This window comes from Epinephelus lanceolatus, chromosome 3 (genome assembly GCF_041903045.1).
Source record: "Epinephelus lanceolatus isolate andai-2023 chromosome 3, ASM4190304v1, whole genome shotgun sequence".
Lineage (NCBI taxonomy): Eukaryota > Metazoa > Chordata > Actinopteri > Perciformes > Serranidae > Epinephelus > Epinephelus lanceolatus.
The window spans coordinates 48125539-48147219 of NC_135736.1; the positions used below are offsets into that span (position 1 = coordinate 48125539).

Sequence of the window (21681 nt, forward strand, 5' to 3'; positions counted from 1 at the left end):
TGTGTACTTGAACTTCCTTCAGTAGAAATACTTCTCATGTGCTTCTACATTCTGCCAGCAGTGAAGGAGGAAGTATTTAGTTGCTTTACTTAAATAAAAGCACTAATACCACACTGTGAAAATACAATGATTCTTACTTTTACTGAACATTTTCAATGCAGGACTTTTACTTTTAAGTATAACCAGTAAAATGCAGTTAAAGTTATTAAAATATATATATATGATGTCACGAGATGATTCTGACTCATGCATTAATATACAAGCAGGATTTTGCTGCTGTGCTCATTTTGAACTATTAACTAATGATTGTTTTCATTATTAACTGCGTCCACTAGTTAATAGACTAATCAGGAATAGCTGACTTATTAAAAAAAAAAAAAAAAAAAACGTGTTTGTTTAAACTCTTTGAAGTGGGAAAGTCCAATATTTCTGAGATATAGAAGAATAATGTTGTAGGAAAAAATACTCAAGTACCTCAAATTTGTTCTTAAGTAAATGTACTTTCCACCACTGCAAAAACATTTCTCACATAATTTACTGTCAGATCATAAAGACTCTGTCAGGACTGTACAGTAATAAACTTTCATGTCTTTATGTTTCTCTACAATCAGAGTAACACCACATGATTTGTAATAAACACAAGTGGAACGTCACACTGAAGTTTAAACATCTTAAACATCAACATTTACACACGAGACATGAAGTTGACGGCGTCTGTAACAACTTTCAAACAGTTTATTTCTCATTTTTCCATGTATGAAGTTTCAGTGATGCAGCAAAGATGAAAACAGGAGTGAAAATCTAAGACTGAGTCCATGTGGCCTCCATCACAAACATCCCTTTAGACCAACAGAAGATTCTTCAGCACCGACCTCAGATTAAACAAACAGGATATTAACTGTTTATAACAAACAAAAAATTATCAACCTAAAGAAAAAAACAAAAACAAGATTTATCCCTAAAACAGAGCGAGTGGCAGGCGACTAAAAAAACATTTAAGATTACAGTTCTATTTTTTTTTTTTATGTTTAAACCTTTATTGGCAACATCAACGTGCTTGAAATGTTCATGTTTTTTTATTTATTTATCACCATTATTTATATGTAAACACAACACGGTCTCACTGAATTTCATGAAATGAGCCAAAACTCTGAAATGCAAAATTAATGAAATACAATACAAATAATGCTAAGATTACTTATCCTCACCATGGAACACATTATCTGATAAAAACACAACCCTGACATGTTTCCACACGTTCAAAATATGAAACTATAACAGCGAAAGAAACTTTTTTTAAGGGTTAAAGTTCTATTGAAAGAAGCTATTCTTCATGACTTCTATTGAACATGCACCAAAAACTGTAGATTTTATTGTGTAACTGTATAAAAATTCAAATATGCAAGTGGTCAAACTTAACCAGTAATACATACACTAGCATGCACAGAGGAGATTATTTGCATTCGCAAGACATTTCACTCATTTCATTAAATTTTGAGACCAGCTTTGAAAAAAGACCTTTAATAAAGCTTTAAAGAGCTTTTAATAAAATCTGATCTACATGCAAAGAGCGAGGGCAGAAGAAGAAGAAGAAGAAGAAGAGGAGATCAGATCACACGTCATGCAAACACATCACAAGTCTTCCGCTTCAGGTAGAAAAGTCTTTTTGCAGAGCGTCAGTAAATAAAGCCGGCAGTGTACTAAACACTGAGTACAGCAGCTTTTAGCGGTTAAACAGCCATTCTGTTTTTATCCTCCTCGGCTTCGCTTCTTCCCAAAGAGAGCTGGAGTATAAAGAAGTGAACGTCCAAAGCAGACGAGCTGCGTTCAGTACGACACAACATCACTGTGTTTGGTTTACAAAATCATTTACAGTCTTGTCTCTGCTCATTCTGCCCTGATGGAGCTCGTTTTTAGGAAATCTTACAGGAGTAGAAACACAACAATATGTACTTTCTTTGTACAGAATTATTAAAAACTAAAAGTCGAAGTGAGAGTCTGAGTTCAACAATCAGTGGCTTTACAGTTAATTTTCACAAAGCAGACGTAAAGTGGAAACAGACAAGCATTTTTAATTATTATGACGTAAATGTTGATTGCACGATGTCATGGCTGTAGAATAATGACACCATCTGCGTTTAGATTGGTTCCCTATAAACTTCGCTTTCACGGCGGTGCTGTTTTCCAGCGCGTACGATCCTCCAGTAAAATGAAGGCTCTTTTACATCACAAAGGAAGCGTGTCAACCATTGTGCACAACCAAAACAGGAAGAGGATGGCGCTTTCGTTTCCCCCAGTAGCTTTAGCAGCATTTCAAACAAAGACTTTAAGTTTAGTGCCGTTAGAACCACAGAATCGCAGTCAGGTGCGCCCTGCCAACTGCGCCCCATTTACACTATTGCACCGCCTCGCCATTTTGTATATGAGGTACAATCGCAGAATGGGGGGAGCTGTCTCGCCTTTAACCCGCCGTGGGACGCAGTAACAGCGCAGAAACAGTATCTATATAAATAGGACCGCCTGTGAGATGGGATCATAATTTCATCCATATTTGTGCATGTTTTCTGAGCGCTTACAGACACGGATGAAGCGGTGCTTGGTGGAAATGAGGCTTATCGGTAACTCTTCCTCAGTTCTCCGCAGCGATTATCCCCAGTAGCAGAAATGGTGAACAGTGATGCAACCAAAGTAACATTGGGAAACAAAGCGCGGCACATCCTGCAGTCGTTGGTCGTCTCTAAGGAAAACAGAAAGTGATCCGACTGTCTTTGCGACAACTTAGAAATGCTAGGAAGGGGAAAACTTGTCTATTTCCACTTTAATGAGAATTATCTAAATTTCTGCAGGTTTACTAATTTAATTTTCTTCAGATTTACAGAAAATATAAAACCCTTGACAAGCGTTTCGTGGCTGAATTCAAACGGCAACAAGTCAGATTTTATTCCACAAAGCTGAGAGTTTTATGTGTTGAGATTTCTGCAGTGAATCTACAAACGTGTGTGAAGCAGTTTTCATAGAGTACTCTCAAACAGTAGTCGCTCGTCCCTGACGGTATGCTGCGTTCATGTCATGCCAGAGTTATGTAATAAGTCAATTCCGACTTGTAAATAAAGTTCACGTCAATATCTACATCGTTATTACAACTTAACACAAAAGTGCCAAAAAAAGCAAATATGAGCGCTTATGTAAGCCAAAGTCTGTCCTTTAAAAACATGTAGTGCCCAATCTCCCTCTTTATTTCTGACAAAATGTAGCCGAACACGACTGTGAAATGAAGCAGATCTTCAAGTGTAAATAATGCAACACTCCAGTAAGATAAATGCATTCAATAATACAGTTACATCTCGAAAATAAAGACACAGATTTTTACCTGTAATTCAACTGCATGTCATTAAATTCTTGTTGGCACTTCATGCTGTTTGTGTTGTTCTGAAATCAAGTAACATCACCGCTAACTACACTCACCCACTAAAGTTCACTCTCTGTAAGATAGACTCCTTTGATTCTCCACAGAAAAAAACCCAATGACACCAAAATAAATATAAAAAACCCACATACCTTGAAAAACCAGTAAAACATACAGAACACATACACACTCAAAGACACACACACACTCCAGCTTTCCTCCACCAAACTGAAACCGTCGCTCTGCGTTAAAAAGCCGTCCGTCAGCTTTTAAAGTGCGACGAGTCACAGAGAGTTCCTGTTCGATAATACGTGGTGAGAGTTTGGCTTCAGAAGGCTCGGGGGGGAGGGAGGGTGAGGAGGGAGGGAGGCGGTGGGAGGAGGGGAGATTCACAGAGAAAATACTTTCGTTGAGCGTTTTGATGGACGACGTCTTCAAGCAGATCTTCAGTAAATGGAGGAAGAAAAAATAAACTTGTCAGACGTCCACCACCATCTTTTTGTGAATGTCTAATCCACCAACGACCTGGAGGAGATAAAAGGAAGTGAGGTCACATTTTTGGATTTCACGTTTTTATAGCGTTTAGCTCATTAAAGTCCTACTGAGCAACAGGGAGAGTAAACAGACAAGTTCAGAGCTGCACCAATCAAGCTGAAGACAGTGTTGGCTGATGGTCCACCTCTTTGGTTCAGACTGAAATATTTCAACAAATATTGTATTGAATGCAATTAATATTTTTCAAACATTAGTGATGCCCAGAGAATCAATCCTACAGACTTTGGTGATCCTCCTCCACTGCAGCGATAGTTCTGGCAGTTACAGAGAAGCAGACGGTGGCCAGCTTCTGAGTCCTTCACTGTGCCTCTGTCTCCTTTCAGAACCTGGCGGCTCTGCAGAGCTTCGTTGTACCTGGTTTACCTGGTTTGTCGTCCACAGAACGAGGCTGCACGCCCACATTTTCAGAACAAAATAGAACAGGCTGCAGTGAGTCTCTCTCTCCATGGGATATTTAAAAATAGCAGCTTTGTGCATTTAGTCCTTCTCAGGCAAGCTCAGGGGTTTAGTGTTGCTGTAGCCCACAGGAACGACGCTCTATGGAGCCTTTTAGCTGTTTTAGCTCCTAGTTTTGGTTTCACGGCACATTTATTGTCTTGTTTCTCTCTCAGCAATTGAATCTTTTCGCTTCTATGTTTGTAGCAGGAGCCAGCAGCTGCTTTCAGCCACAAGAGGTCGAAACAAGAATACATGTTTTGTAAGAGCGTGTTTTGGCTTGTGACCTTCATCGCAGTCTCACAAGAAAAAGAGGGGAAGTTTTGACCTCTTCAGACTTTTTCCTCTCGGTGCACCTTTAAAGGAGGTAAAGTTGTTCCAGAAATCTAAACTCTGTCTTGAAGCTGTGTTTTCAGACTAAAGCTCTCTGGTTAGTGCACAGGAGATGTAGAAAAAGGTGTTGAAGCTGAATCTTCGTCAATACTCACCGCACAGAACTCCTCAAAGGATATCCTGCCGTCGCCGTCCTTGTCTGCGTTGATGATGGTCTTGTCGACGATCTGTTGGAGTTGGGTGTCCTTCAGGTTGTTTCCCACCATCATCTTGAGGACCTGGAAGAGCTCGCCGTTGGATATGTAGCCGTCTTTGTCCATGTCGTAGATCCTGAAGGCAACTGAGGTCAGAGAGGCGACAAGAGGAATGATGTCAGCGTTTATTTTACAAGGTGCACTTTAAAGGGCAACGTACACAAATATGTAACAACAGGTGATCAATGTGGATATTTAAGTTTAAGTTAAAGTCCACGTCCTAAACAAAACAAAAAAGCTCTTGCTGCGATCTAGATGTTTAAATTTGGACACCTGAATTAAACCCCAGAACAGGGATACTCAACTTGCTTTGCTCAGGGGCCATTTGACAGGAGGCCGGGGGCCAATTAATAAACAAACATTAATAATTAATATATAAATAATTAGCCCAGACCTCTGTCAGGTGGTGCTGGGGATACAGCCTTTTTTAATCAACAAACTCTGTTCTGATGCTTGTTATGCACTCTGGCACCTTATTTACCTTTAAAGTACGAAAGACATTCCCCCATTCCCCTGTCACTGCTCAGATTTGGCCCACAGGCTGCAGGTTAAGTATCACTGCCCTACACTAACCCTGTATTTCTATTGTGAAGTTTGAAGAAGAGCTTCACTGAAGTTAATTCCAGCTTATTTTAGGCATTATTGTGCGTTTGACGCTGAAACAGGAACCTCTTCTGTTAAATCTGCGCTCATTTTGATGTTAAGATTCCAGTTTCTTTAAAACCATGACTGCTGACTTCTTCCATCCTTATTCAGCTGTTGCTCAGAGGGATCTTTGTCTGGTTGAATCATCATACAGTGTTTTGTTCTCTATGTACCAAACAAACCCTTCATACTGAACAGCGTCTAATTGTAAAGAGGACTTTCGACAACCTGAAAGTCAAACACCATTCAAACATAAAGAGGAGTCAACTTTTTAACGGTAAAGTACATAACTGATTAATAATGATAAAAAAGCATTAGAGATGTGATGACACCTGATATTTGTTGGACACTTACAACGTAACTTCTGCTCCTTGTCACCTTTGACGCTGAACTGGGAGACTCCTTCGATGAATTCTGCCGAAGGACACACAAACATCATGGGTTAACAGCAGGTTAGATATTAAACTTGCTGCTACATAATAAATGTAATTTGTAAACAGGAAATTACCCACTGTGATGCAAATAATTACAAGATGACCCAGCAACCACTAAAACACGTTGACTTTGTTGACACATATGGATTCAACTGACAGTTTTCGACATACTATACTACGACTTTTTTTTTCGACTTACTATACTATAACTTTTTTTGACATACTATACTATGATTTTTTCGACTTACTATACTATGACTTTTTCGACATACTACTGACTTTTTTCGACATACTATGCTATGATTTTTTTCGACTTACTATACTATGATTTTTTTCGACATACTATATACTATGACTTTTTTGACTTACTATACTATGATTTTTTTCGACATACTATATACTATGACTTTTTTCGACATACTATGACTTTTTTGACATACTATGACTTCAACATACTATACTGACTTTTTGACATACTAATACTATGACTTTTTCGACATACTATACTATGACTTTTTTCGACATACTATACTATGACTTTTTTGACATACTATACTATTACTGTTTTTTTCGACATACTATACCATGACTTTTTTGACATACTATACTATGACGTTTTCGACTTACTATACTATGACTTTTTTCGACATACTATACTATGACTTTTAGAGACATGCTATACTATGACCTTTAGAGACATGCTATACTATGACTTTTGGAGACATACTATACTATGACTTTTAGAGACATACTATACTATGACCTTTAGAGACATGCTATACTATGACTTTTGGAGACATACTATACTATGACTTTTAGAGACATACTATACTATGACCTTTAGAGACATACTATACTATAAATTAGTATATCCTGATGAAGACTTGTATAGTCGAAATGCGTTGATATCTCCATTTTATTAAAGGATTTTTACACTACCCCCAGAGTGTCTCGGACTCTTAGTTTGGACTACATTTTGATATCTGGGTTTATGAATAGGACAGTCCTTCTTTTTTATACATCAATTTTTCCTTGTCCTCAAAGAGCACCTGTGTGGTCTTTTGATTCATTTTATTCTGACCCAGGGCAGCACTCAATTTTTTCTTTTGTTTAACTATACTATGACATTTTTGAGACATGCTGTACTATGACTCTTTTGTTTCCTTTTTACATTTTTATTACATATTACACAATGATATTTTTATGAGATATTGTACAAGGATTGTTTTAAGGACATTTTTATGACATACTATACTATGAATTTTTTTAGGACATTTCTGCAACATATGATATGACATACTACGAGGTTTTACATTTTTATTACATATTACACAATGATATTTTTACAAGATACCAAACTATGACATGTTTTATGACATATGACATTCTTATGACATTCTTGTGACATATTACTCTGACTTTTTTTTATGACATACTATTGGGATTCACTGGACCACAGATGATTTGTCACTTGTTAAGTCTAAACTGGACATGTCAAGGCCTTTCTTCTCTGGGCCTTGGCATTTGAAATGGTGGCCGACACCACACGTTCTTTGTTCCGCTGGCACAGATGCTCTTGCCCCTGAACCATCGCAGGAGGCACTTGATCTACAGACTCTTGCTGCTCCTTCTCTTGAGCCGCTGACCGGCTCTTGCTCCAAAGACTCTCTTCTCCTCACTCACAGCAGAAGCAAAACCTGGAGACCACACAGGTTTGTGTGCCAAACACAAGGTTTGCAACTAACTTTCCAGCAACAAGGAGAACCAAGTTGAGTTAGCACCCCAACGTCTAACTCTGCAAGGGCCCCGAGCAACCAGTTTTCTCGGATCTGCACCTTCAGAACAAGGACACAGCAAAGACTGCACCTGGAACCACAGCTCTGTCAGCCTTCATCTATCGGCTAAAAAGCAGCACACCACAAAACAACTCTTCCCTCCATCCATTCAAAGATTGGTAACATAATAACTGGGCATAGCAGGACATTGCAGTTGTACAGGCTAAGCAAGACTTTGTCAATTGTGATTTAATGATGTTTACTGAGTTACGGTTGGGATTGTTTGCAGTTAGCTTATTGGTTAGCTGGCTTGGCCAAAGCTACATGATGTTAGTTTTCTGATGCTTTACACAGACAAAGTTACGCATGCAACTAAACATCCTGTGTACCTTGTAACATAAATCACACACACATACTTACTCACACATTGGCTTTCAACATAGCCACACCTAAAGAGGCAACTCAAAGTTCCCACTTCTTTTACTTTGTTTTTGTCCTGTCAGGCAAACCTCCTCCGTTCCAATTTTGTTTGTAGGCCAATCGGCCTTTTGTTTCACACACCCGCCTTTGTCTCTTTCTCTCTCTCTATCTCATATACACACACACACCTACACACACATACACACACCCATACTTGTATATAGTTAGTTAGAATTTGTGTGTTTTGTTTGCTTTGCTTTCTATGTGAATAAATATATTTGGAATCATACCTGCTGTCTGTTTAATGTTGCACAAGCATGAATGAATATTCAACCTCTGCTATGTCATATACTCCAAAATCCTTTAGTCTTTACTATTAATATGATAATTAATATGATAATTTAATGTAAATTAAGTCACATTATTTGACATTATTAATAATTATTATTAATAATAATTGTAAATTATGTCCAATAGCCATTTTTATACTTAAATTGGAGATCTGTTACGAGCTCAGGCCCATGTTAAGGCTTAGTAACAACAATGGTTCCCCTCGCTGAGGCATACATCCCAACAATACTATACTATGAATTTTTAATGGAATATTATCACATTTTTATGCCATACAATACTATGACATTTTTATGACATATTGCACATTTTTTATTTATTTTTTTTTTTATCAGATATAAAATTTACATTTTCTATGACGTACTATAGTTTGACTTTATGACATTTTTTTGGACATACTATACTATGACTTTTTTTTTTTTGACATACTATACTATGACTTTTTATGACATTTTTTGACATACTATACTATGACTTTTCAGTGACATAGTCTGTCATATAACGTCATAAAAAAGTCATACTAGGGACGTCAGTGGCTTAGTGGTAGAGCAGGCACCACACTGTTGCTGCAGCGGCCCGGGTTCGACTCCAGCCTGTGGACCTTTGCTGCACGTCACTCCCTCTCTCTCTCACCCTTTCACACTTGTCTGTCCTATCCATTAAAGGCTGAAAATGCAAATTTATTCATAAAGGAAACACACATAGGGGTGACATAATTGTCAGGTTCACATCTCACACAATTAGAGACAACACACAGGCATGCATCAGGGAGAACCACATCAAGGGGACGCAAATACTTGAGTTGAGAAAAAAAGTCATACTATAGTATGTCATACTAAAAGGAATAGCATAGTTTGTCAAAAAAGGTCATGTAGTATGTCAAAAAATGTCATAAAAAAGTCATAGTATAGTATGTCAAAAAAGTCATAGTATAGTATGTCAAAAAAGTCATAAAAAAGTCATAGTATAGTATGTCAAAAAAGTCATAAAAAAGTCATAGTATAGTATGTCAAAAAGTCATAAAAAAGTCATAGTATAGTATGTCAAAAAAAGTAAAAAAAAAAAAAAGTCATAGTATAGTATGTCAAAAAAGTCATAAAAAAGTCATAGTATAGTATGTCCAAAAAAATGTCATAAAAAAGTCATAGTATAGTATGTCAAAAAAATCATAGTATAGTATTTCAAAAAATGACACAAGAAAGTCATAGCATAGTAAGTCATAAACAATCCATACTAGTATGTAACAAAAAGTCATAGTATAGTATGTCAAAAAAAGTTATTGTATAGTATGTCATAAAAATCATAATATAATATGTCATAAAAAAGTCACAGTATAGTATGTCAAAAAAGTCATAGTATAGTATGTCCAAAAAATGTCATGAAAAAGTCATAGTATAGTATGTCATAAAAATCATATAATATGTCATAAAAAAGTCATAGTATAGTATGTCCAAAAAAGTCATAAAAAAGTCATAGTATAGTATGTCTAAAAATGTCATAAAAAGGTCATAGTATAGTATGTCAAAACAATCATAGTATAGCATGTCAAAAAATCATAGTATAGTATGTCAAAAATGTCATAGTATAGTATTTCAAAAAATGTCACAAGAAAGTCACAGCATAGTAAGTCATAAACAATCCATACTAGTATGTAACAAAAAGTCATACTATAGTATGTCAAAAAAAGTTATTGTATAGTATGTCATAAAAATCATAATGTCATTAAAAAGTCATAGTATAGTATGTCAAAAAAGTCATAGTATAGTATGTCCAAAAAAAAAAGTCATAAAAAAGTCATAGTATAGTATGTCAAAAAATCATAGTATAGTATGTCAAAAATGTCACAAGAAAGTCATAGCATAGTAAGTCATAAACAATCCATACTAGTATGTAACAAAAAGTCATAGTATAATATGTCAAAAAAAGTTATTGTATAGTATGTCATAAAAATCATAATATAATGTCATAAAAAGCTCATAGTATAGTATGTCCAAAAAAATGTCATAAAAAGTCATAGTACAGTATGTCTAAAAATGTCATAAAAAGGTCATAGTATAGTATGTCAAAAAAATCATAGTATAGTATGTCAAAAATGTCATAGTATAGTATTTCAAAAAATGCCACAAGAAAGTCATAGCATAGTAAGTCATAAACAATCCATACTAGTATGTAACAAAAAGTCATAGTATAGTATGTCATAAAAATCATAATATGTCATAAAAAAGTCATAGTATAGTATGTCCAAAAAAGTCATAAAAAAGTCATAGTATAGTATGTCAAAAAAAATCATAGTATAGTATGTCAAAAAATCATAGTATAGTATGTCAAAAAATCATAGTATAGTATTTCAAAAAATGTCACAAGAAAGTCATAGCATAGTAAGTCATAAACAATCCATACTAGTATGGAACAAAAAGTCATAGTATAGTATGTCAAAAAAGTCATAGTATAGTATGTCAAAAAAAGTTATTGTATAGTATGTCATAAAAATCATAATATAATATGTCATAAAAAAGTCATATTATAGTATGTCCAAAAAAAGTCATAAAAAGTCATAGTACAGTATGTCTAAAAATGTCATAAAAAAGTCATAGTATAGTATGTCAAAAAATCATAGTACAGTATGTCATAAAAGTCATAATATAATATGTCATAAAAAAGTCATAGTATAGTATGTCCAAAAAAGTAATAAAAAAGTCATAGTATAGTATGTCTAAAAATGTCATAAAAAGGTCATAGTATAGTATGTCAAAAAATTCATAGTATAGTATGTCAAAAATGTCATAGTATAGTATTTCAAAAAATGTCACAAGAAAGTCACAGCATAGTAAGTCATAAACAATCCATACTAGTATGTAACAAAAAGTCATAGTATAGTATGTCAAAAAATCATAGTACAGTATGTCATAAAAATCATAATATAATATGTCATAAAAAAGTCATAGTATAGTATGTCCAAAAAAGTAATAAAAAAGTCATAGTATAGTATGTCTAAAAATGTCATAAAAAGGTCATAGTATAGTATGTCAAAAAATTCATAGTATAGTATGTCAAAAATGTCATAGTGTAGTATTTCAAAAAATGTCACAAGAAAGTCACAGCATAGTAAGTCATAAACAATCCATACTAGTATGTAACAAAAAGTCATAGTATAGTATGTCAAAAAAGTCATAGTATAGTATGTCATAAAAAAGTCATAGTACAGTATGTCTAAAAAGTCATAGTATAGTATGTCCAAAAAAAAGTCATAAAAAAGTCATAGTATAGTATGACAGAAAATGTCATTAAAGAATCTATCTATGCTATCAGGCTGCTAAATGTTGACTGCAGTCTTTTTTAAATGAATGCCTCATTTTGTAACCACATACTTGGCAAGCCCATACATTCAGTAAATGTAGTTGAGTAATGTGCAATGCATTCAAATGTTTTACTTACATTTAATACTTAGTTTATTCAAGTATGAGAATTTTTATTCTTTGCCTGATCCTCGTGTGCGTATGCAAGGGACCACATGAGGTGCCAGTGTGCATCTTTTGCCCATGTATTGATCTCTGTGACATACTGTCTGTGAGTTTATGTATGGTCTGAGTTGACTGTAAAACTGAATTATCGTTGTGGGATAAATAAATAAATAAAGTTGTCTGAACTCAACTGATCTAAAAACACAATGGTGATCTTGACGATCTTAACAGGGACAAGTTTTCTGTACTTCAACCAAACAGACTGCATTTATAAATCTCATTCACCCCTTCAACTTGAAGACAGGAGGAGTCGGGAATTGAACCTCCAAATTCGCAATCATTTGATGCTCTAACTTTTTCAGCTCTCTGGACCTGTGGACAGTATTTAATGCACTAAATGGAATTCTGAAGCACTGAGATAATTTCCGGCACATTGTGTATTTTGTGGCACAAAATGAGCAGGAATGATGTATGAAAGTTCTGGGTTTTTATATCTTACTACGGTCATTTAGATGATGTGCTTGTCCAGAGAGACATGCAATAAAGGCATCCAATGAAGGGGAGACCTTTATATGATTTTTGTATCCAAGTGAAAAATGATCTTGATTTGTCAGGCATTTTATTTACTGTATTATTTATCTGTTTTTAGATTTATAATTTGACTGAGAGAGCTGTGCAAGGACTTCACTGAGTCTGTACCTGGCCAAAGCTACATAAAGTTGTTTTCCTAACTAAAATGTACTTTATTACAATATATATAAATACCACAGACAGTGACAGATTCAAGGACAGAGGATAAAGTTTTCATCGTTTCATACAAAAATGCATTTCTACCAAACTTATTAATGAGGTAATGCTATACTACTTGTAGAGACTGCTCTCACTTTGGCACAAGATGTTTGATTTTAGCATCATTTGTGGATTTGCCAAAGCAGTGCTTTGCAATTGTGAAGTGCTATCAGAGCAGCAACAACAGTTCAAGCACTGATAAACTCGCTAATGCTGCTGTATTCACACAATAAATCACCTTCATTTCACCTTTCATTTGAATAAACTGAACTGGGACAAATCATGTCCTACAAAAAAACAAAAAACAACTTATAATCATTACTTACCAACACAGTGATTTTGTTTCTGAGGTGAAACATTATTTTTAAAGGATTTATTTATAAGAAAAAACATAATTTCAAAATACTTTGATCTGCTTTTGTTTTTTAAACTTTAAACTTGCCCCGTGGCAGAATTCACAACTTCAGACGAATAAAAAATGCATGAAATGCCTTCAAAAACTAAAACTAACAGTACATATTGATAACATTGGTGTAACTACTATAATCATTTTTGTTTTAAAATACATTATTTAGACCCTTTAAAGACGTGTCCCAGATTTCTGTCAAGGCTCAGATTTCTATAAAAACGTAATTTAATCAGGTACAAAAGGAGTGAGCTCTATCACAGAGAGTCCTGTCTCACTTCCTGGTTTCCAAAAAGAGGTGGGAACGCTGCTCAAGTTGTGGAACACTTTCTAATTTTTGATAAATTCAATAAATAATATTGCTATCAGGTGTGTCTCAACCGTAACAGGTCAACTCTGTAGCCCCCGAAATCCAAACTAAATGAACATTATGGTTAAAAATCTACTGTTCTGATGAGCACTGAGAAATCTCCTGGCAACTCTCAATAATAAAATGGCTCCTCAGTATGACTGCTGTGAAATCAATAAATATATAACTCTTTGTCGACTCTGTCAGATCTAACCTCTGACATCCATCATGTATGATGTTCAAGAAAAAAATAAATTACTGGGGAGATGGCCCATTAACAGAGCCTGATAGAAAAGCCTGATAGAAAAGTAAGGTTTTGTCCCAATGCTCAAGAATAAGTGAAATATTTACAGTATTTAAATACCAAAACAGATCGAAGGCCTTCTCAGGTGCAGCAGCCTAACGTCCCATATCTTCAGGACTGATATCAGTAGTAAAAACTTTCAGAGGGAGAAAAAGTTTAAATTCAAGAACACATGATATATTACAGTGAGGAGGAAAAATGATTCATTTACCTTTAAAGTCGACTTCCCCGTTTCCATCTGTGTCGAATATGTCGATAACTCGCTGCACGAGGGGATTCTGTTGGAGCTCTGGTAAGGACATAAACTCCTCCACACTCAGAGACCCAGAGTTATCTAGGTCGAGTTTCTTAAATCTCTTCCCTAGCCTCTTAATCTCATCAGCATCAACTGAAATGAAACACAGAAAGAGAAACAGACTTCCTCACAATGACTGAAAGAATAGGACAAAGTTTCCAGATAACAGATTATTTGGACAAATGTTTCCTGAGCAGTGAGTTTGAGCGACATTTCTACCTGTGAGCTTCAGGACACACAGGAGTTACAGCACCTGTCGTCCACCTGTATCTCATCTCCTTCCTGTGCCACCTGTGGAAACCATTTCCACCTACAACACGACCCAACTCACCTGGTTTCTTGTTCCTACTGGCCATGGTTGTTCAGAGCTACTGGTCTCTCTCTGCACCAGTCAAGCTGACCCTTGTGCTACCGGACCTCCTGGTGCCACGCTCTAAGCCCCTAACACCGGGTCATGTGACACCTCTTTCAACACTAATCACTCTGTTGATAACCATAGAGGTGGAGGCCGTATTGTGTTGGTAACCTGGTAGCTCGTGGAGGTAACTGACTCTGTCCTTTAGTATCATCAAAAATCTTAAAAAGGTTTGGTCGGAGAAGATTAAATATATCAGAAAGCACGTTTTGACAAGACTTCAGCAGCAAGTGGAGGACGAAGAAAAGATGACATCATACAATACAACATGACAAATATTTCAGAATAAAAGGTCTTATTAAAGTTTACATTTCACTAACAGACAGTTTAAATTCATTTCAAAACTAAGAATAAAAAACAGGTAAAACAATGGATTATCCGCAGTGCTTCTTGCAGGTAACAATACTAAGAGTAGCAACAACTTTAGCTTTCTGTTGTGAGATGACCTTATTTTTTGAAGCCTAATTTCAATATTCTTTTTTTATTTAAGAGGAAAATACACTTGTATTTCTGTTTATTGTCACATCTGAAAATATATTTTTGTTGCAGGACACACTAACAATAGAGTTATTAGCGTTGATCTGATAAAGTGGCTTGGTCAGTGTTGCCAGTGAAGTCATCATTTCACTCCTGCATATACTAAAAATAAAAAAATATTAAAATAAAACAGAATAACAAACGAAAGCTAAAGACTAGGGCTGTAACGGTACATGTATTTGTGTCGAACCGTTCGGTACACGACTTTCGGTTCGGCACGACCCTGTACCGAATTATCAGGCGCAGGATATTATTTTATTTTATTTTGTTTTATTTTAATTCTGTTTTTGCGAGCCGAACCATTTAAAATATCTAGTTCCCTGACGGACATAATTGAGTGATGGACCGAGTCCGACCGTAAATCTCCGCTTTCACTTTGTGCAGCGCATTCTCGCATTTTGACAACATGGCAAGTGAGCCTGACGAACCTGAAGGCCCACCCGCAAACCTTAAGTCCTCCGTTTGGGAACACTTTGGTTTCAGGGTAAATACGAAGATGGAAATAAACAAGTTGACAAGACAAAAGCAGTGTGCTGACACTGCAGAACAGCGGTTGGGTATGTACTTGGAAACACGTCTAACATGCTAACGCATCTAAAGCGTCACCACCCGAGTTTGAACGTTAACCAGCACGACTAGAAAAAGCAATCTGGTGCAAACTACGATATCGTCGTCGTTTAAAAAGAAAGAGCATTTCCCTGACCATCGCGCTAAAGGAATAATCAATGCCATTGGAGTTGAGTAAAATTGTTTAAGCTGCACTTTAGATATAAGCATGTTTTGTTTACTGCACTAAGCTAAGTAAGTTCCTAGTAAAACTGAATCTAAGCAGGCTTTAAAGCTGACCAGCTGCACTATACTTTTTATTTTAATTGAGTAAAACTGTTTAAGCAGAAATTTATATTTATATTTTTCATTCAAAAAATGTGTTAAAAAAACTGCAGGATTTTATTTTTCACTTTTATATTTCTATTTTCATTCAAACAATGTGAAAAAGCAGGATTTTATATGTATTTGTTTCATTCAAAAATTGTGTAAAAAGAGTTAACTGCTGTAGTGGTATGTTTTAATAAGGTTACCAATAAGTAAAAGATATTTAACAGTTGTCTATTTTTTTCATTACTGTACCGAAAAAAAAAAAAGAAAAAAAAACGAACTGTGACTTGTGTACCGAGGTACGTACCAAACCGGGATTTCTGTATACCGTTACACCCCTACTAAAGACGCACAGCTCCTTTGTCGTCTCTCTAAATTATATCCACCGTTAACATTCAAGGTCTCTGACGATGCTCTAAATCAAATCTGACAATATGTTTACTGCTCGATTTCATCTATTCAAGCTTCTATATACACATTTAGATTTCTGTGTACAGCAATAAGAAACACCTCTACTCAGCAAGATGGCCGACAGACGTATATGCAACTTTTGTGACATTTTATTTCACTTTCTGCCATATTAAAAACCTGCTGTTGGAAAATAAACAAGAAGTGCGTCCAGATGAGCAGAAGAACTGGGTTTTATTACAATACAGAAAAAAATGGTGTAAATGATGAGTGCAGGGTATTAATGTAACTTGTCAACATTTGTGGAGACCTGACAGCCTTCCTCATGTCTGACCACTTGGACATGACTCCCTGCTACACTGCAGCAACAACAACAGGCCTCCATGTAGACCACTAACTGCTGCTAAGACACACAACGACCACTAGATGGATCACAACACAAAGGAATGATGAGCCCAGAGTTACTGTTCTGCTACCACGCAGAGCACCAAACACTCCTCATACATGTGAGAGAGGAGTTCATTTATTATCTCAGTCATCATCATCATCTGATGCAGAAAGGAAATCAAATATGATTTAAAAAGCAATGATTGTCTTGTTGATGTTTTATTTGATGATACATGTATTTGTTGTATGATTTGATGGTGACATGTCTTTACATCAAGGACAACAGTAAAAATAAGCTGTGGACTTTACTGTGTTATCAGATATGTGTGGCGTCTCTCTCTCTTTGTGTCCAATAAACTAAACTAAAAAAACACGACACTTTAAATTTCAACACACATGATAAAGGTCAGCAACACCATTTCACAATAGTTACTCCTCCCACCTGTCAGGTACAGCTCCACCTTTGCTCCATATTATCCAGAGAAAACCCTGGTGCTTCCCAATAACTGTGTAAATCAGAGGGAGGAAACAAAACCTGACCAACAGAGCTGCAGTGAGAGGCGGAGCAACACTGGAAAGAGGAGAGCTGCAACCTCACACTCCAGAAATGAAAGTAAAGTTAGTCAGAGTGTGAGCCACGCTGCAGTCGAGACAAGTCTCTGTTTCTCTCTAAAAGAAAATTCACACTGACTTCATCAGGTCTTTGTCAACAACACAGCAGAGTCTCTGCCCAACACTGGTGAGTACAGCTGATCATATTTACACTTTCAACAACCAGGACTAACACTAAACTTCAGCTACACTCAGACAGCAAGTTCCACTCTTTTCTCTTCATACTTATGAAACTGATAACAATATAACTGTGGCTGTTTGTCCACAGACCCACTGTACAGTAGCTCACTTTGACAGCTTTAAACAGTCACTGTATCAGGTCTCAGGACTTAAGTAACTTGTAACTGAATCTCTGTGGTTTGGAGTTTAGTTTTCCTCATACTTTTCTGCTTTTGTTACTGTTTAGTGATCGTTTCCTACGCACTGCTCTTGTACTCCCTGTAAGCATTTCAAAATAAAAGCTCTCCACTAGTGAACCAGTGTGACATGGACGGACGGATGGACAGACTTGTTTAAATATAAGTAAACACTTGAAGACATTTATATAATTTGAGAGTTTTAAAATGGAGGACATCTTCCAGTGTATTACAGTATCATTTGACTTGACTTTCCCTGGACAGTGATGTGCAGTAGACCTGCTTCTGGTCCTAGTCATGATGTCAGTTAAGAATGTGTTTTTCACTGTGTGAGACACAGACAGCATGTGAAAAATGCCAAATACATAAGCCACATGGTCAAGGCATGAGAGTCGGCAACGCTTCTGTGCACAGACACATATGAAGACCAATACATTTACTGAACGACTCAAATTTGACGTGCACCACTGTGCCTATGCACATGGCACGTCGAGCCCTGCAATATCGTATTAAACACTTAAAAGAAAGGATAGCACATCCTATTCTTTAGAAACAAAAATTTAAAACTTGTGTGTTACATAAAATGTTTTCTTTTCTCAGTGTGTAGATATGGCTGCTGCAAACTATCTGCCATCTGAAGATCAGTTTCTGTGCTCCATCTGTCTGGATGTGTTCACTGATCCTGTCAGCACACCATGTGGACACAACTTCTGCAAAAACTGCATCACTAAACACTGGAATACTGACGACCAGTGCCTGTGTCCGATGTGTAAAAAGGTTTTCATAATAAGACCTGAGCTGCAGGTCAACACTTTGTTCTCTGAGATGGTCGCTCAGCTCAGACAGTCAGCTCAACAGAAAGCCAGCAGCAGCAGCTCACAGCAACAAGTGTCCACACCAGGAGAAGTTCCCTGTGACGTCTGCACTGGAACCAAACTGAAGGCCCTGAAGTCCTGCCTGGTGTGTCTGGCCTCCTACTGTGAGACTCACCTGGAGCCTCATCTGACAGCTTCACGTCTGAAAAGACATCAGCTGATCGACCCTGTGGAGAACCTGGAAGACAGGATGTGTACGAAGCACGATAAACCTCTGGAGCTGTTCTGTAAGACCGACCAGACATGTGTCTGCATGCTCTGCACTGTTTCAGACCACAAGACACATGATGTTGTTCCTCTGAAAGAAGGATATGAAGGAAAGAAGGCTGAGCTGGAGGCTGAACTTCAGCAGATGATCCTGAAGAGACGACTGAAGATTCAGAAGATCAAAGACTCAGTTGACCTCAGTAAGGAAGATGCAGACAGAGAGATTGCAGAAGGTGTTCAGGTCTTCACTGCTCTGAAGGAGTGTATTGAGAGAGGCCAGGCCAATCTCATCGATGCAATCAAGGAGAAGCAGAAAACAAAAGAAAATCAGGCCAAAAGTTTTATAAAAGAGCTGGAACAGGAAATCTCTGAGCTGATGAACAGAGGCACTGAGCTAGAGCGGCTCTCACGCTCTGATGACCACCTCCATCTTCTCCAGAATGTCCAGTCTCTAAACACCCACCACCCAACACCCACCAAAGACTGGACAGAGGTCAGCATCTGTCCATCATATGAGGGGACTGTGGTGAGAGCTGTGTCTCAGCTGGAGGAGACACTCAGTGAACAGATTAAGAAGCTGATTGAAGCTGAGCTTAAGAGGGTCCAGCAGTATGCAGTGGATGTGACTCTTGATCCTGATACAGCACATCCTAATCTCATTCTGTCTTATGGTGGAAAACAAGTGAAATATGGTGATGTGATAGTGTCGACCTTTCAGACAGACAACCCGGAGAGATTTTCAACCAGTCTCTGTGTTTTAGCAAAGCAGAGTTTCTCTTCAGGCAGATTTTACTTTGAAGCTCAAGTTCAAGGAAAAACTAAATGGAATTTTGGAGTGGCCAGAGAGTCGATCAACAGGAAAGGAACCATCAGTATGACCCCTGACCATGGTAACTGGACTCTAGGTTTAAGAAACAAAAATGAGTACAAAGCCTTTGATGACCCTCCAGTCCGTCTCTCTCTGAAGTCTCAGCCTCAGAAGGTGGGGGTGTTTGTGGATTATGAGGAGGGTGTGGTCTCCTTTTATGACGTAGATGCTGCAGCTCTTATCTACTCCTTTACTGGCTGCTCCTTCACTGAGAAACTCTTCCCATACTTCAGTCCCTGTAATAATGATGATGGTAAAAACTCTGCACCTCTGATCATCTCTCCTGTCAGAGTTAAATAATCACTGCTCTTATTTTATGTATTAATTTATTTTTATTCAAGGGAACAAATATTTAGTGTTAGTAGCAGGGAAAACACCTTTTGGTCAGTTGGTTGGTCGATATGTGTCTGACATAATCCTCACCGGTCACATAATCACTGAGCTTACTTTCATAAGGTTGTGTGTCCGCCAAAGTGTTTTATCCCACCTCAAAAACGCCTAGCTAAGAGCACTAGTGCACTTTGGAGGCACGTTTTTTTTCTGTTGAGAGTCGTCGTATCAGGGCTTTTATTGGTTTTATTACGGAGCAGCTGGAGAATGACAGTAAAGGACAGAGAGAGAAAGAAAGGGGGGATTATATGCAGCAGGTAGGAATCACACCTGGGCCCCTGCTCAGGACACAGCCTACATTGGAGCGACGCGCTACCAGGAGAGCTAAAACATGCCCCTGAACGCAGCATTTTACCCAAAGTTAGCATTCTTTAAGTCTTGGCAACCAGAAAATAAAACGACAATTGTACAGGGCTCAGTGAATTGTCATGTTTTTGGCGTGTTGCAGTGTAAATACACAGTGCAGAGAATCAAAAAATATTTATGTAGTTAATGTAAAGAAAATATGCAGATTTTTTTTCTCCATCGATCAAATGGATTGGTTGAATCGTAGGTAGAATTTCAGTCAACTGATATTTTCTTTGTTTCACCACACCCCCAGTGAATACCTTCTAGCTGACATCTTATTTTCTACAGAATCTTTTTAATGTGAATATACACTTCATTAAGATTCTTAATTTTACTGATCCCATTACACAGTCAACACATACATTTAAAGCATTCATCTATTTCAATCTGCATCATGACACACATGATATGTGCAGAATATCTGTTTAAACCTCTGTTAAATCCACAGACATTTATTTTAACTAACAGAAGAAATCACTGTTTGTAAAGACGCCAAATATGTCAGGCTGCAGTCTCCAGGATTTGATGCAAAAGTACTCAAAATCAAGTTTTTTTCCTTCTATTTGATGTTCAGCCACAAGAACACATATCACTGAATATTTCATTGTGTCATAGTAACGCCTATTACATGCCTGTGGTGTCGACAGAATACAGTATGTGTCATTGTTATACCTGATATAAAAGGTAATGAATAAAAAAGATGCTAACTGAATTTTCTATCTTGCCTAAAATGTTGTTTGGTTGACTATTGGTCGGTGTGACCAACTGTTATTTGTTTTGTGAACACTGGTGAGATGGTTTATGTGTCACAGAAAACTGTAAATATGTGATTGTTGAATGAAATAAACTAGTTGTTGAACACAAGGCCTGAGTAAGCAGTGACTTGAACATTAAACACTGAACAGAAAATCCTCAAATACATGTAGGTTGTATTTCCTGACAAACACACTGTGTTTCCTGTGGCTGCTTCACAATGAAAGCCCCCTTGTTTTTCACCAGTTGGATGCTTTTAATGTGAAGCAGTGTCAGGAGGAAATGTTTGTTTCCACTAGCAGTGACTGAATCCAGTCCGGCTGTAGGAGAGTGAACAGTAACAGTGAGGCTGATATCAATGAGACAGAATTACACTGGATTACATGCTGCATCGTTTCCTGTCAGTCCCTCATGTGTGTGAAGGCCATCACCACTGA

General features: G+C 37.0%; 2 protein-coding genes across 3 annotated transcripts in view; one reads left to right on the forward strand and one right to left on the reverse strand.

Moving 5' to 3' along the window:
* Positions 1–715: 715 nt before the first annotated feature.
* Positions 716–21681, reverse strand: part of ppp3r1b (protein phosphatase 3 (formerly 2B), regulatory s1ubunit B, alpha isoform, b) — a 59074-nt gene continuing 38108 nt past the window's right edge. Inside the window, exons 3-6 of the mRNA XM_033625116.2 lie at positions 14129–14305; positions 5983–6042; positions 4885–5069; positions 716–3931 (exon numbers count right to left, since the gene is read on the reverse strand). Coding sequence (XP_033481007.1) covers positions 3884–3931; positions 4885–5069; positions 5983–6042; positions 14129–14305 — 470 coding nt within the window. The 3' untranslated portion in view covers positions 716–3883. The remainder of the gene's footprint in view (positions 3932–4884; positions 5070–5982; positions 6043–14128; positions 14306–21681) is intronic.
* Positions 17423–21355, forward strand: LOC117255879 (E3 ubiquitin-protein ligase TRIM39-like). Of its 2 annotated transcripts, none has more exons than XM_033625110.2 (2): positions 17423–17574; positions 18411–21355. In XM_033625110.2, exon 2 carries the CDS (start codon positions 18413–18415, stop codon positions 20051–20053), a length of 1641 nt encoding a protein of 546 aa, XP_033481001.2. In that variant the 5' UTR covers positions 17423–17574; positions 18411–18412; the 3' UTR covers positions 20054–21355. The 2 variants fall into 2 exon arrangements, with proteins under 2 accessions (XP_033481001.2, XP_033481002.2); XM_033625111.2 differs by having other exon boundaries at positions 17425–17574; positions 18404–21355.

Excerpts from the sequence above, each read along its gene's own strand:
- LOC117255879 (XM_033625110.2), top strand. The coding sequence starts at position 18,413 with ATGGCTGCTGCAAACTATCTGCCATCTGAAGATCAGTTTCTGTGCTCC.